A 15994-nucleotide genomic window follows, 5' to 3' on the forward strand; every position below is an offset into this window, starting at 1 on the left:
TGCACATCAATACATAAATATCTATGTATGTGTATAGACAAATGTATATATATTAAAAAGTGGGAGAGTTTTGAGTGTAGAAGGCAATTACATGTATGTGTATATGATAAATATATAACACATATATATGAAACACACATATATAAAACCAATATATTTATATATATGTGTTTATATATAAATTATATATAAAAATACATTTAAAAATAGAAAATATATGGAAAACCCTCTGCCTCCTCCCCCAGCTGTGTGCACAAGACACCAAGGCCAGGTTACAAACACTCTGCACTTTATTTCCACACTCCCAAGGCCCAAACGGGGCCTTCCTGCCCATTCCCACCCCCTGGAGTCCGTGTGTATCCCACAGAAGGGCTTCATGAATCCCACGGGCAGGGCTCCCTGAATCCCACAGGAAAAGCTCCCCTGAATCCCATGGGACAGGATCCCTGAATCCCTTGGGAAGGGCTCCATGAATCCCACAGGAAAAGCTCCCCTGAATCCCATGGAAGGGCTCCCTGGATGCCATGGAAGGGCTGAGGGCCCTCACAAGGCGTCGTAGTCGTCGTCGTCCTCGTGCTTCCTCTTGAGCGGGTTGGGGTCGGCGGCGCCGGGCGGGACCATGTTGGTGGTGATCAGGATGTTCTTGGGGCCGATCAGGGATGGGTTGATCAGGACGTTCTGCACCGTGGGAGTGGTGGGAGTGGCTGTGGGAATCATGGAAAGGCATCACTGAAAGCTTGGAGCAATCCCTGGGTTATTCCAGGCTCATCCCAAGAGGGAGGATGGGGAAATGCTGGGGGGAGAGGGAAACAGGAGCCAGGGTGGGAGGGAGCTGCCCAGGATGGTGATGTTCTGGCTGCCACTGCTGTGCTGGGAATGGGAATTAACACTGGAAGTTCCTGGAATGAGGGATAGGGGGAGAACTTCCCATCAGCTTGGCCAGAGCAGCTGTGGCTGCCCCATCCCTGGAAGTGTTCCAGGCCAGCTTGGAGCAGCATGGAAGCTGTCTCTGTCCATGGCAGGGGCTGGGACTGGATGAGCTTCTCCCTCCCAGCCCAAGCAGGCTGTGGCTGTGTGGTTATCCCTGTTCCAGCCCCAGGAGTACCTGATTTCCCAGCAGGCTGTGAGGACGGGATCTGGACAGTGAAGCGCTGCCCTGCCAGCGACACCGGCGCTCCCACCTTGGCTGACACCGACACGGTCTGGGCTGAGGGGGTACCTGGGTTCCACACAAACCACCAAAATAAATCAGAATAAATCCAGAAACACTCCTGCAACTCCCTCCCAAGTGGAATCTGTTATTAGGCACAGTGGGAATGCACAGGAACACAAGGACACGAGGTATAAGGATCAGATTTCCAGGCAGAGCTGCACATTTGATCATTTTCCTACATTCACCCCAGCCCTAAAGAATTCCAGACTATAAACATACATATTTTACATAACTTTACATAATTTTTAGGGCATAGCTGTAAATTTTAAGATCCTTTTAAAAATTGATATTTCCCCACTGCTATGTAATTCAGCATCATACTGACATTGAGGAAAATAACCCTAAATTTTAGTGAAGTTCTTGAATAGTCCCTTAAATAAAGAATTTATCACAAATACAGAACATCTGTAATGCATTTACATTTAAATGTTATTGTAATAATAAATATTAATTTATCAAATTAACTTTCTGATGATGTCACAGTCCCTGGCATTCCCTCAGGGGCTGAAAAGTGTTTTAAATTATTCCTCCTTATTTTTCCTTCCTAAAATGAAGGTGGGAATCCCCTGTGGAGCTGTTCCCTACCCAAAGTGGGAGTGCTGGGCCTGCTGCTCACGGCGCCCACGCTCAGGCGAGGGACTGTGATCCTGCCTGCTGTGGAGGAGACCTGTGGAGAGAGAATCAGGGAATGAGGGAATGGCCTGGAATAAACAGGAAAGTCCCCCCACAGTGAGGCATTCAGGGCTTCACAGCAAAGGAAATATTTTCCCTCTAAAGTAGAAACAACTGAGGTGGAAGTAACAAATACTCTTAATATCCACACCAAGGCCTGATGTGTGCTTCTGACAACCTGACATTAAACCTGACAGTTCCTCCTGGACATGAGGAGGAATTTCTTCAGGGAAAGGGTGGGCAGGCTTTGGAAGGGAGGTGCTGGAGTCCCCATCCCTGGAGGTGCCCAGGGAATGACTGGATGTGGCACTCAGTGCTCTGGCACAGGCTGGATTTGATGATCCTGGAGAGCTTTACCAGCCTCTATGATTCTGGGTTTCTGCAGTATTTCTTTCACACTACGATATTCCAATACCTGAAATGTTCCCATATTTTAAAATTTCCCACATTTCCAAATTTTCATTTTAAACCAACCAACAACAAATGGCAAACCCAGCCCGGAGACCTCCGAGCTGACACACACAGGCCAATATTCACCTTTCCCACCTTTCAGAGCTGTGGAAAACTGCAATTTAACACCACTCCCACCCACCCAGGGGTGCATCCCCAATCCCTGAGCCATCCTTACCTTCTTCTGCAGGGATTTCAGGCGGTAGTTGGGGGCAGTCAGGCAGTACCTGTCGGGCGGTAGCCGCGGGCCTGAGTACGGCTTGATCAGCGGCAGCGGCGTCTGGTTCTTCTGGCGGGCAATGTCCAGCAGGAACTGCAGAGACACGGCCACAGCCCCAGGTCTGGGCACATCCCTGTGTCCTGGTGATATCCCTGTGCCCCACTGACATCCCCGTGTCCCACTGACATCCCAGTGTCTGGTCACACCCCTGTGTCCTGGTGACATCCCAGTGTCCCACTGACATCCCTGTGCCCCACTGACATCCCCGTGTCCCAGTGACATTCCCATGTCCAGTCAGATTCCTGTGTCCCAGCCTCATCCCTGTGTCCTGGACACATCCCAGTGTTCTGGCCGCATCCCCATGTCCTGGTGACATCCCTGTGTCCCAGTGATATCCCAGTGTCCTGTCCTCATCCCCGTGTCCCAGCCTCATTTCCATGCCCTGGACACATCCCTGTATCCCACTGACATCTCTGTGTCCAGGCCTCAACCCTGTGTCCTGGCCACATCCCCATGTCCCAGTGACATCCCCATGTTCTGCCCTCTTTCCATGTGTCCCAGTAACATCCCCGTGTCCCAGCCACATCCCTGTGTCCCTATGACATCCCCGTGTCCTGGTGCCAGCCCCATGTCCCTGCCCATCCCCATGTCCCAGTGCCATCCCCGTGTCCCCGGCCACGCGGGCGGCGCTCACGTCGCGGGGCGGGGGCGATGTGAAGGACTGGTCGGTGCGGCACTGGATCGCCAGCCGCACGTCATCCGCGTCCACGCTCGACTTCTTGGCGTGGCTCGAGTAGATCTTGGCGTCCTCCAGGATGGTGGTGACGTATCCTGGGGGAAACAGGCTCTGGGTTCCATCAAATACTCCCCAGCCCCGTCCTGCTCTCACCCGGCTGGCACTGAAACCTCTGCGGGTACTGCTCAGAGTGCCCGAGGGCAGCACTGATGGGATAACGGGAAGGAATTCTTCCCTGCCAGGCCCTGGCACAGCGACCCAAAGCAGCTGTAGCTGCCCCTGCATCCCTGGAAGTGTCCAAGGCCAAGTTGGACGTGGCTTGGAGCTCCCTGGGACAGAGGAAGGTGCCCCTGCCCAAACCATGCTGTGTTTGTGATTCTGTGATTAAAGCGTCACAAAATTTCAGCTGGAAAAGATCTCCGCGGTCACCAGGCCTGACAGGGGAGCTCCCGCGGAAACACGGACTCACAGAGCACTCCCTGCTCCAGACAACACTTCCCCGCTCCACCCAACACTTCCTTACCCCACACAACCCTTCCCTGCTCCACCCGCGGCTTCCCCGCGCACTTCCCGCCCGGTCCCGCTTACTGTAGGCGAACTCCAGCATCTGGTTGATGACGCGCGGCTCGTATTCGGTGATGCCCATGTCCTTGAGGATCTGCGCCATCACCTGCGGGGGGGACACAGGCACGGCTCAGCCTCCCGGAGCCCCTCGGTCCCACCCGGATCCCCCCGGGCCCCGCGGTACCTGCGCGTCTTTAGGGGCGCTCTTGGGAGACGCCATCTTGGCCGCCTCCATCGTTTCCGGTCATGTGACAAAAGGGGCGCGGCTACGGCGGCCGGGAGGGCGGTGTTGCTATGGAGACGCGGCCTAGCGGGGTTGCCAAGGAGATGCGGCCTAGCGAGGTTGCCGTGGAGATGCGGCCTTGCCGGTCAGAAATTCACGTTACTATAAATATTCATGAGGAAAAACATACACAGACCAAATCTGCTGGATTCAAGTGACTGTTTTCCCACTTCCCCTGCTGCAGACAGCCCAGTGCCCCCCATCTGCCCTGTGGTGATGCAGGAGAGGATGTTTTGTAATTTCATTAATAGCTCTGAAGTCACTTTTTAAAGTGCCAGCAATCCCAGGATTAACTAAAAATGACAGTGTGTTCCCACTGTTCTGAAAATAACAGGTTCCACTTTGGAAGCAAATTTAAAAGCTTTTTAAAGCTGGTTTTCATGGCAGCTGACTGGATTTGGAAGCCACTTAGAGCACATTCCATGTGAGTTTTGACAAAGTTTCTCACTTTCTGAGGCAAAACAGAACCAAAAATAAAGTTTTGTTGTGATTTTGTCAGGCAGGCAATCAGCAGTGTTGGAGAAGCAGTTGCAATCTGTTATAACCCGGTATGGTTGAACTGCAGCCAGGTCTGGAGGAAGAGGATGGGCTGGGGACTCCCATCCCAGCTCCTCAGAGACAGGGACAAACCAAGAGGACAAACCAAGAGGACAAACCAAGAGCTGCTCCCTCTGATCCTCCCTGTGGAACATTCCAGCAGCAGCTCTGGTGCTCCCCATCCACACACAGGCAGGCATTCAGCACCTGGATCAGCCAACCTGGCTGGAGACACATCCCAGCCCTGCCCTGGGTTTGGGACCAGCCTGGGGGAGCAGGAGCAGCCCCACAGCTCCAGCAGCACCTGGAGGAGCTGGAAAACCCTCACCCAGCACGAGGGGCAGGCACAGGATCCCTGTGCCAGAATTCTGTGCTGAGGCAGCTCCCAGGCCAAGTCATTTGACTTCCATGAGTCAGAATGTGTTACACAAAAACATCCTGGGAGGAGGGAGGGAGGAGGAATTCCAGACACTGACCTTCGACAACAAACTAAATCCTCTTTTCTTTCCTTGTTTTAGGAAAGAGGGGGAGAGCAGCTCTTCCACAGGCTGGGATCAGGCTGGAGCTCAGCACATGGAGCTGTGGGCTGTCACACATTCCTGAGGCAGGAAAGAAAATGATGGTTTGAATCCCCACTTCCATAGGGCTTGGGATTTATCCTTAAAACCAGTGCAGGGCTCTTTGCCCTCTCTGTGCCACCTTCTCTACTCACCACAGGTGACTTTCCACACTGGGAAGCACAACCAGGAGCTCCTTGCAGGATTTCTGCAAGGAAAGCAGCAGGAAAAGGCAGAGAGAGGGAGTTACTACAGGACAGCCACCTGTAGTACCCCCCTCCAGGCCCTGCCCCCTCCCCGGGACCCCCTCCTCGGGAGGGGGCCCTACCAGATTTCTGTGAGACTTTGATTTCAGTGGGTTTGCAGAGCTGAGACCTGGTATGGTAAGAGCCTTTAGCTGCAGGCATGTGATGGGAAGCAAAAGTCCTGTTTTACCCAATCCTTTCTCTCAAGATGTGTTGAATCTAACATGAAGCAACGTGAGAAACGGTGCAAATGGAGCCAGAGTACTGGGGAGCTTTCCCCCCAGTCTGCTCAGGGAATAATGGAGTGAGGGCCAATGTGTTGGAGCTGCTGGGAGCACCTGAGAGGTGGGGGAGAACAGCATCATGGATGGCTGATCTCCCTTCCCGTGGGTGAAAGCAAGTGGGAAAAATGTTGCTGGTGACACGGAGCACATTGTCCCTTTGCTTAAATAGTCCCATCTCTCACAGAGGAAAGTATCTGTGACTCCTTGGGTTTTTTCTTCAATCCAGGAGGGTGTATATCCAAAGAGATGAATTGGGGGAACAGGTTTCTTCACATACAAGGGATGTTTTTCCATCTTGCTTTAAAAAAAAAAACAAAACCAGTTTGTCAGCCTTTACTCAGTTCAGCTCCATTTGCTCAAAACATAGCAGCTTCCATCATTATCTCTCTTAGCTCATAATATTTATTGCCATTAGGAAATTTGATACAGGATTACCAAAGATAGCTTCATTATCAATGACAATAAATACCTATGCAAATGTAGCACCAGAAGCATGGGGAGGGTTGTTATTATTATTTAATTTTTTTTTTCTTTGCAAAATCTCCCTGGTTTAACAGTGAACTCTGAGGCAGATAATTTGTTTGGCAAACCATTGATGAAGAATTTTCTCTCTTTGACCAAATGAATCAAGATGTGGCACAACTGTCATCTCTGTGGAAATCCAAGACTACTTTTCATTCTTGCACACCTTTGCCTTCCCAGTGATGTGTATAATGCAAGACAGACATATCTTTCTGAATATTTATAACACAGATGTGATATGGTTTAATCTGAGCTGCAGCCATCAAGAGGATGTAAACTCTATTTCCACTGGATGTCACTCTTAGCTTAGGGCTGTGGGAGCTTAACACTAAGGGGTTGTCTGCATCAGTCTGATACCTGTTGGTTTGCTTGGATTTTTTAAAGATGTTTATTTAACCTCATGGTTCTAAGTGTATTTTTTTAAGGAGAAAAAGTGCTAAAGATGGTAATGATGATATGTTGAGTTAGTTTTTACTTGTGTGATTCTAGCATATCTCTGAAGGGGTAATGAATTTGTGAAACTTCACAGCGTAGAGATGCCCTTGGATAAAATTCTCAGGTCTATTTCAAACAATTCCCCTGTGCTTGGGAGACTTGATACTACTCTGCAATAAATTTCCTTTTTTATATATATATTTGATATCTAACCTTTCCTTATTTAGTTTCTTTGCTTACAACTATGTTTTTTTTGGGGGGGGGCAGGGTTTGTGATTTTGGGATTTTTAAATGTTTTTAGTTTTCATTCTTTGGGGTTTTTTTTGTGAAGGTTTTTTTGTTTGTTTGTGCTTTATGTTGGTTTGGTTTGGGGGGATTTTTTTTGTTTGCAATTGTAGCTTTTCCACAGCCAAACACAGAAGTAGCTGTCATGGAATGGACAACATTGCATTCCCTTCCACCACTTCCTTATGTAAATTCAGTACACAAGAGAGACTTGACCCTGGTAAATACACTTTCAAAAGTTATTTTGGGTCATGCCAATGAGCTAAACTGCTTATTAATTGATGTTCTGTAACGCTCTACTAGAAGCAGCAATTTAAAATATATCACACATAGGTTTTATATGTCACATATAGGTTTTGGTTGCCTATGTTTCATTAAGTTGTAACAGGATGCTCCTGATTCTGGGGTGTTTTATTTTGCACTGCTCTTCAGGGTTGCACAGAACAGCACAAAACTGCCCCTCTGTAATTACATTTCAATGACACAGCTCAGAAATTTGGCTCTTTATTTTGACAGCCACAATGTCATAATATATTGGTCACAAACAAGCTTGGAAATTAATGTTCCTCTAAGGTGAGTTGTGAAGTTCATGTCTTTGATACTTAAATGTCACCTGACTTTGATTCAAAGAGCAGAGGGGATCAAATTTATATGGATGTAGGAGCCTCCCTCCCCTCCCTGTATCCATATCACAGGAAACACTTATGTGGGCTGGAAGGAAAGTTCCATGAATGAATTTGGAAGTTCTATTCCCTGCTGGCTTTTTCTCCCAAAGAGCTGGTGCAAGCACCTGATGCAAGCCTAAAGAAAGATGTTAAGTGTCCCAACCTGCTTTAACTTAGTTTTTCATTTGTCAGTGATATTTCCTCCGTGTATGTCCCAAAATGCCAAATCAGGGTGTTTGCATTCTGTTGCGTGTGATGCCATTTCCTGTTTCACCTATCCCAACTCCTCAGGTACGCCCACCTCTGCTCTCCCCTTTGCCCTCCTGCTAAGAGCTGTCCATCAATCTTAACATTGCAGCAAGGGCGTCGTGTGGTTGGCAGAATTTCAAAACACGCTCCTCAGGTCCGGGCTCATTGGCCTGTCCAAGTGTCTTTATCTCTTGAGCCTTCCCCTCCTCACACCTGGTTGGCCCTTACCTGTCCCTTCCCCTCTTCCCCTCCCTCTGTTCCCCGGGGCTTAAAAGGAGACGAGAGCACGCGGTCTGTCTGCTGCCTCTGGTCCAGGAGCATGGGTCAGACTGGTCGGGCTCGTCCCACGCGGAAATATTTGAATTAATATTCCTTATATTGGCATCCAAACCTGTGGCTGCACAAAATTGCAGCCCCAGAAGGAATCTCAGAACCTTGGAAAAGCTTTAAGGCAGCTATGCTGTGGGTGCATAGTTCTCCAGAGAAACTTTGGGACTGCTCCCACAAAAAGCCTCGGGGAACGCTCTGCGGCTCTGGAAAATGCAGCTCCTTTCTGGTGAGCGAATTTTCCAGGGGAGAATAGGGGAGCCCCTCCTGCCCTAGGGGCCCTATTCAAAGTGAAGAGACCAGCCTGCCTGATTTTGCCAGCAACAGCTTCGATTTTGGTGAGGTTTTTTGCTCCTTGGGGAATAGAAGCTCAAATTCCGTCTCTGCTGAGAGAGAGACTTGTTCCTTTTTGCTTTTTTTGCGGCGGGGGGGTTGCGGTTTCTGCTCTCTCTCGGTGCGCGGGGCGGGCGGGAGGCGCTGCTCTCTCGGTGCGCGGGGCGGTTGCGGTTTCTGCTCTCTCTCGGGGCGCGGGGCGGGCGCGGGGCGCTGCTCTCTCTCGGGGCGCGGGGCGCTGCTCTCTCTCGGGGCGCAGGGCGGCGGGGGGATGCTGCTCTCTCTCGGGGCGCGGGGCGCTGCTCTCTCTCGGGGCGCAGGGCGGCGGGGGGATGCTGCTCTCTCTCGGGGCGCGGGGCGCTGCTCTCTCTCGGTGCGGGGGGGTTTCTGCTCTCTCGCGGGGCGGCGGGGGGCGCTGCTCCCTACACGCGGCGCAGGGGGGCCCCGGTTTCGCTTTGCCGCGCGGTGCCCGGGGGCTGCTCTCTCCACGTGGCGCGGCGGGGCTGCGTTCGCGGGCGGGGGAGGCTTTGTCTGTCTCTCCACGCGGCCGGGGCGGGTCCCCATTCCCTGCTGCTGCTGCCGCGGCAATTTTAAAAGCAGTATATACAGCTGCGTTGTGAAAGCTTTCGTCTGATGGTTATCGCTTTTTTACCGTGGACTTTTTAGAAATCGGTAGCTGATTTCGGCTTTGGAATCGGTCGGCGGGATTTTGTTCTGTGCCATTTACATCTAATATGGGCTCGAAGTTGAGCACAGCGCAAAAAGGAGTGTATTATCATATTGTTGGAATTTTAGTCAGTGCAAATGTAAAGTTCTCTAAAGGAAAATTGAAACAGTTTATAAGGTGGCTTTTTCTACACTTCCCACAAACTTCTCCTGAGGAAGTCCACAATATTCAATTTTGGGATAAAGTAGGGCATGAATTCCCAGTCTGGGAATACTTCAGCTAAATTTGTGTTCTGGAGTTTACAAATTCGTACAAAGGGGATTGGAGAAAAAGCCAATGTACCTCTGCTCTCCCTGTGTCTCCCCCTTCCAGCCCTAAACCTCTTACCCCAAAACTTGGTATTTTAAAGAGAGCAAATTCTGATTATGTGCTGGGAAATCGACTCCCTGAGCTCTTTAAAATGCCTGAGTCCCCTTGTCCACAAGGCCCTGGCCAGACCGCGTGGAATATTCTCCAAGACCCTGTGTCTCCCGCTCTGAACCCCAGAGCACGTGTTAGCCTTTCAGAGAGCAGTGATGCCCAAAACGGCCCCCAGTCCCTAGGGGGTACCCAAGATGGAGGATGCCACGTGGCACCCTCTCAAACCTGGTCATCTTCTTCCCAAGATGCCCCTAAGCATCCCAAAATTCCTTCCCCATCCCCCTCCCCTCCTGTTCCTCGTGACACCTTCCCTCCCCCTCCCTTACCTGCTGTACCCTCAGCTCCGCCCCTCTACTCCTCCCAGGGGGCGTGTGCTGATGTGATGTCACCAGGTGTCCCCTCCCCCTGTTCCCACGGTGGGGACACACCCACTGCATGTCCCCAAACCCGTGTCTGTTATCTCAAATATTTCCCATTCAAGGGATACAGCGCAGGAAGCTGTAGACCCAATACAGGGTCCCACTTTGTCATTCGCTCCTGTTCCAAGCCCGCGGTAATGTTACTATTTCTGTTACTATTTCTGTAAGTGAAGATGCTTCAAAGACCACATCTGCTGGTCCACTGTTGAAAGTTAAACAAAATAACCTTTGTTATGATTTAGGTGAACCTATGTTAACCACGTCTTCTGTCAATGAGCCTTACAGGTTGCAGCTGACAGAATCACTCCATCTGAAACTGTCACAGACACAGACTGGCATTTTGTCTCTGTCAACCCAGAACAGAGGGGCACTTGGCACCGTATTCACTGTAAGTACATCGTCATCGGGGGCACCAAACACACACCACATGAGATTGAAATTGCTCCAGGAATGACAACACCAGATCCTGAGCAATTCCTTCTCGGGCTGCACTGTTTCCACCCACCCCTGTTTCTTCCTAAAGGACAAATTGTTGCACAAGCTTCCCTGTGCTGTTTTTGCCTAAAGGCACCGAAAAACAAGGGCCCACAGTCGCCCAGGTCCAAGTTATTGGGAAAGACAAACCTAAATTATGGTGTAATGTCAGTGGGGGTGGAGAGTCAAAACGCATTGAGATGCTTGTAGACACAGGTGCAGGCTGCACAGTGATCCCAGCACAAGACTGGCCTGCACATTGGCCTTTGCAAAACGTTGCTGGTCACGTTCAAGGCGTAGGAGGCCTGCAATTGGTGAGACGATCCAAGAACATCATCCAAATTGAAGAACCAAACAGACAATTGGCAAATATCCGTCCATTTGTGTTACATTATTGGGAACCTTTGTTGGGGAGAGATTCAATGGCCCAGTGGGGTGTCACAATTGATATTCCAGACTCTCCACAGCATTTTTGTACAGTGGCCATTGAACAACAGCGCCCCACCCAACAACTGAAGTGGAAAACAGACAAACCAGTTGAGGTGAAACAGTGGGTGCTCAGTAAACAAAAAATAAAGGTGCTTGAGGAGCTCGTGGAGGACCAGCTGAAAAAGGGTCACATTGTGGAGACCACATGCCAAAATGCAAAGCTGTGTCCAGTATCTAAAAGTACCTCTAAACTGAATTAGGCAAAGTTTGAGAAGAAGCATATTTATGACTAAATGGAAGACATGCTGCTTCTGAAAGATTATTTTTAAAAAAAATAAATACTTTATTTTTGTAAAGCACTTCATTATGGAATGTGATTATACCTTTCGATTTAACTAGGATTCTCTTTGTTCAGAGTAGTTTAACCCATATTCAGAGTGGGAAAAGCTGCTTTTCTTTTCTGTCTGATAAGAATGTTTCCACCAGAAGTGAGCCAGGGTTGCTGCTGGGCTGAGATTGAGTTTTCCTTCATGTTTACTTCTTTGTGTAGGCAAACCCCGGGCAAGTGCGTCACACAGGAAGTCTGGGGAGTTACTCCAGATTTATGCTGATGTAACAGGACACAAGAGAAATGTTTTGACTTTCTGTCCCAAGCAGATGGAATACTGTTAAGTGACAGCTCCAGCAGGAACAGATTTGGGAAGTACTGTTTTAAAGGCTTGTTAAAGGAGAATGTTTTAAAGAAAGGTTGGAAATAGCAGAAATAGGAATCATGTTCTTTCTTCAGGTTTAAATAATGCCTGAGTAGTGCATTACAAGTCCATACTGCTTATAATGCTGGAATACTATCCAGTGGCCTCTGTTTCTCCAGTTTTATTGTTGACTTATCTATTTAAATTTAGACTATAAGGGGGAAAGACCAATGCTAGTACTGATCCAAGATGTGGGTACTCCTGGTCTGTCTGGACTTGTGGTAGGCTGCCTATCCTTGGCTTGTGATCTTCCTGTTCTACTGCTAAAGTACTGAAAGAAAAATATTTGTATTCCTGGAGGAACTGAGAGAGACCTTATGAATGTGCTAAAAGGCATCAGAGCAGTTTGAAAGCTCTTTGTAAAAAGTAAAACAGAAATGTCGGCTTCTTTCTCTCCACCAGTGTAGTAAATGTCATCAAACTTCCCATTAGTACCATGCTGTGTTTCCCAAGAAGAGAAATGCCATCATGTTCATCCTATTCAATTTTTAAAAATATCTCTCTCTCTGTCTCCTGCTTTAAAGCACTATTGAGAAGACTGGACAAAATTAAACACAGCAATTCAAAAGTCAGATCCATTAGCCAAGATGGAATTGGACTTTCTGCTAAAGGAAGAATGATGAAAAGTATTGACAGAATGAACAGGCTGAGGCTTTCTTTAATCTATATATTGCAGTTTCTTTGTACCACATATTTCCTGGATAAATTTCACTGACTAGAATTTATTTTTTTCTGGCCTAATGTTTTCATTTCTTCAATAGCCTTATGCTCCTTTTTGTATAATGCATGTGATATATTAAATAATTCTATTCTGTTTTCTAATCAGTATTTGTTAGCTTCCAGGAGTCAGATCTTATTGCTAGGCAACTAAATCAGAAATCTCCATCTCTGTATGAAGCAGTTTGCTGTATCCATGCTGACCCTGTGCTTATCTATACATACATCTGTAAAATTACCTAAGCTGTAAACATCAAATGTAAACATGCTGTGTATCTTACCCATATGGAATTTATCTTGAAACTGAGTTGTTAATAATCAAAACAGCTTAGAAAAAGGCATAGATTTTCCCCTCCCCCTTTTTAGACATATTTTCCTCACATGTACCTATCTTTAAGAGCAGCCTTAGTGCTGAAAATTATTTCTTTCTTTTGGACTAAAAGAAATAGAGATTTATTTATTAATCACTGCAATTTTTTTACATCAGGATACTTCCTTAATTTAATGAATGCTTCTGTGAGATTTTGATTAGGGAATGGAAAATGTAAGAATTAATTAATTCCCTGCAGGTTTTTGTATTCTCTTCAACTCTCAATCTGATTTTCTGGATCTTTCTGCATGTTCACATGTACTCAGCAGCTGAGCAACTATGGTTTAAAAAAAAGTCACTGAAAAATACCAAAACTTCAGCATTTTCAATTTGTTCATCTTAGTCTTACTGGTACTGCTCACTAGTTTGTAGAAGCATTTTGTCCTAGTTGTGTATTTTTTGCACCAAGGCACATTTTGAATGATGCACGCATTATGTGAGCATTGCGATTAATCTTACGAATAAATTACTTTAAATAAAGTGTCTACTACTTGTATTTAGGCTATGACAGAAAGACTTTTGTGTACAGCATCCTGCTTTTTTTTTGTCATATTACTTTTAATAACTTTTTCTGTCAAAACTTAGTGTTCTTTATAATGCTGATGTAGTATATTTTTGTGTACTTAGGGCTGCACGAGTGTTAGTCTTCTGCCAGTTCATTAAGTTGGAGGGGATAATCTCCCAGCCAGACAAAGGAAGATATTGAAACTGAAGAAGCAGCCTTGAGGAGTTTGGTCATGGTGCTGAGTACCTGGTTCACTGGAGGTCAGCAGTGCACTGTCTTGTCTTAGCTCTCAGTGTAGTGCTTCACAATATTAACCAAAACTAGGATAGAAAAATAACCCTGCTTTGTTTTCAGCAGAGTCAACAGGTCTGTCTTCTCTCCATACTTGATCTGAGTCTGTGCATATTCATCTATCTGTACAGGAATGTGTATCTCACCCTGTGGAAACCAGCAGATACAAGTGAAGCTTCACCCCTTGCTCGTTTGAGCTTTTACTGTGTCAGGGGCTTACATTGGACATGAATTATTTATAACAACACAGGTTTGCAAGGTGGCTGGATAGTAGCAGAAAGAAAATTTTCCAATACACACATCTCATTTGTTGAAAGTTTACTTGCAGGTCTTGCTTCTTAATATGTCCACTGAATTAGAAACTTGGACTTATGACACAATGCAGGGCTTTCTTCTGGTATGGAATTGAAGTTTGACCTGAACTTCAGTTTAGGACTTTAAAATGGATTCATTCTTCAATTTAAAACGAAGGAAAAGGGTCACACAGCAAATTATTAGGGAAATTAAAAGAACTGTTTTCTGTGGAATACTCAGTAATTAGTCCATCTCTCTGCCCTGAATGCATCCAGTACTATTAAAAGTAATTACACTAATCATCACAGCATTTAGGCATAGATTACATTCATAAACAAAAAAGAAAATGCTGTTCTAGCATGCCAGCGAAGTCTGCTTTGACAAGTTAATCCAGTATTTAATTAATTAAACAATGGTAGTAAAATATTTAATTGCACTTCAAGATTTCTATTTCTGTCATCCAACCAGGCGAAAAATTCTGAACTCAACATATGTCAAGCAATGAAAATGCCTCAAGCACATCAAATACCAGCCCATTATACAGATAAATGAAAGAAACTGAGCTGCAATGTTCACAGGTATGAAATATTTGCTTCTTTTTCTGTTCTTTGAGTCTGAAGCAAAAGGGAACTAGCCCTTTCCTCCCCCAACCCAGCCCTGTTAGTAATCTCGTATGACTTTTGCTTTTCAGGTTTTTCAACTAATTTTTAAATTTAGAATAAAAAATCCCCAGCCTGGGTTCCTTCCCCCCCCCCCCCCCCCCCCCCCACCCGGCTGGGTTTTTTTTCCCTCGGTCACAGTTGGTCTGCAAGGTGACATTCATCGCTGGAATTTTGGTGTGGACTGTCCAAGGACCAGGGTTTTCGTCAGGCAGGAGGATTTTTTGGAGGCTCCCGGGACCCATGTTTCCGAGGATCAATGATTGCTGGGGTGTAATCTAGCAGTTGTGATGAGAGTGATGGTGAGTTTGTGTGTAATTTGAGGGGGTGCTAATGGTAGATGAGTGTTGTTTTTTGTGTGCTTTTGTTGTTATAGGTTTCCTGTAACAATAAATCAACATGTAATGAAAACCCAAAAAGGTTATCATCTTGTGGTAATATGTGTTTTGTGTTGTATTGCTCTGTATTGCAGGGTGAACAATGGGTGAATTCTCTCCTCGCTTTGACACCTGGGCTGGCAGGGAGGACACAGTGACCTCGGCCGCCGATGCTGCCTGTGCCATCACCTGGCACTGCTGTGCTTGATGAAAGTAATTTCGCTGGGATTTTTCTCCTGAGAAGCCTAAAAACAGAAATGAAACCAATAACAACCTTCTGGCTGTGGAGTATGGGCTGGAGATGGTTTAGCAACAGGGCCATCTTGGATTGGTTTCCTGTGCACTGTTTCTACTTCATGACCAATCATGGTCCAGCTGGGTTGGGGCTGTGAGCAGTCCCAGGTATTTATTATTCATTCCTTTCCAGCTCTCTGATGTCTCCTTGCTCTTTTAGTATAGTTCTAATATAGGAATTTCTTTTAATATAATAAAGATAATAAAATAATAATTTAGCCTTTTGGTAGGTGGAGTCAAGATTCTCGTCTCTTCCGTCGTCCTGGGGCCCCTCAAACACCACCACAATCACTGGCTTAAGTCGTTTTGGGCAGCACCAAATAAAATAAAACCTAATAGTTTTTCTATTTTTTAAGCATTTATTTTATTTTACTGTATTGTATTTTTTTTAAAGTTATTCTTTAATTTAAAAAAATTGAAAACTGTATAAATACAATAATAAAAAGTAATTAATAATATAAATAATATATAAATAATTAAAAAATACAATAATAATAAATAATAAAATAAATTTTAAAAACCCCAAAAAAACGCCAAACCGTTAAGTGCTGTAAAAGTAAGTGCTGTAATGTGAAACTGTACTGTGAAACTGTAATGCAGTATGTAAAACTGTAATGTAATGTGAGAGTGTAAATCTGTAATGTGTACTGTGTTGTAAAGCACGACTGTTGTAAAACTGCCGTAAAAGCGCAACTGTTGTTAAAGTGTCGTAAAAAATTGCCGTAAGGCAAAAATGCCGTAAAAGCGCT

The 15994-nt window shown here is 46.3% G+C and overlaps 1 protein-coding gene and 1 long non-coding RNA gene across 4 annotated transcripts; one reads left to right on the forward strand and one right to left on the reverse strand.

The window, feature by feature from the left end:
• Window positions 1-272: 272 nt before the first annotated feature.
• TAF9B (TATA-box binding protein associated factor 9b) lies at window positions 273-4189 on the reverse strand. The gene is made up of 7 exons (XM_054641565.2): window positions 4040-4189; window positions 3880-3961; window positions 3250-3386; window positions 2514-2648; window positions 1799-1880; window positions 1106-1219; window positions 273-704 (listed from the first exon to the last, which is right to left on the reverse strand). The coding sequence occupies exons 1-7, from the start codon at window positions 4088-4090 to the stop codon at window positions 544-546; spliced, it is 762 nt and encodes a 253-aa protein (XP_054497540.1). The 5' UTR covers window positions 4091-4189; the 3' UTR covers window positions 273-543.
• Window positions 4190-8204: 4015 nt separating this feature from the next.
• LOC129125987 (uncharacterized) lies at window positions 8205-15549 on the forward strand. 3 transcript variants are annotated; one of them, XR_013184251.1, is made up of 5 exons: window positions 8205-8582; window positions 10369-10471; window positions 13453-13590; window positions 14384-14493; window positions 15047-15549. It is a non-coding gene; the product is annotated as an uncharacterized LOC129125987 (long non-coding RNA). The 3 variants fall into 3 exon arrangements; XR_013184250.1 differs by lacking the exon at window positions 8205-8582 and having other exon boundaries at window positions 9104-10471; XR_013184252.1 differs by lacking the exons at window positions 8205-8582; window positions 15047-15549 and adding an exon at window positions 14607-14675 and having other exon boundaries at window positions 9104-10471.
• Window positions 15550-15994: the final 445 nt, after the last annotated feature.

This window comes from Agelaius phoeniceus, chromosome 14 (assembly GCF_051311805.1).
Source record: "Agelaius phoeniceus isolate bAgePho1 chromosome 14, bAgePho1.hap1, whole genome shotgun sequence".
NCBI lineage: Eukaryota > Metazoa > Chordata > Aves > Passeriformes > Icteridae > Agelaius > Agelaius phoeniceus.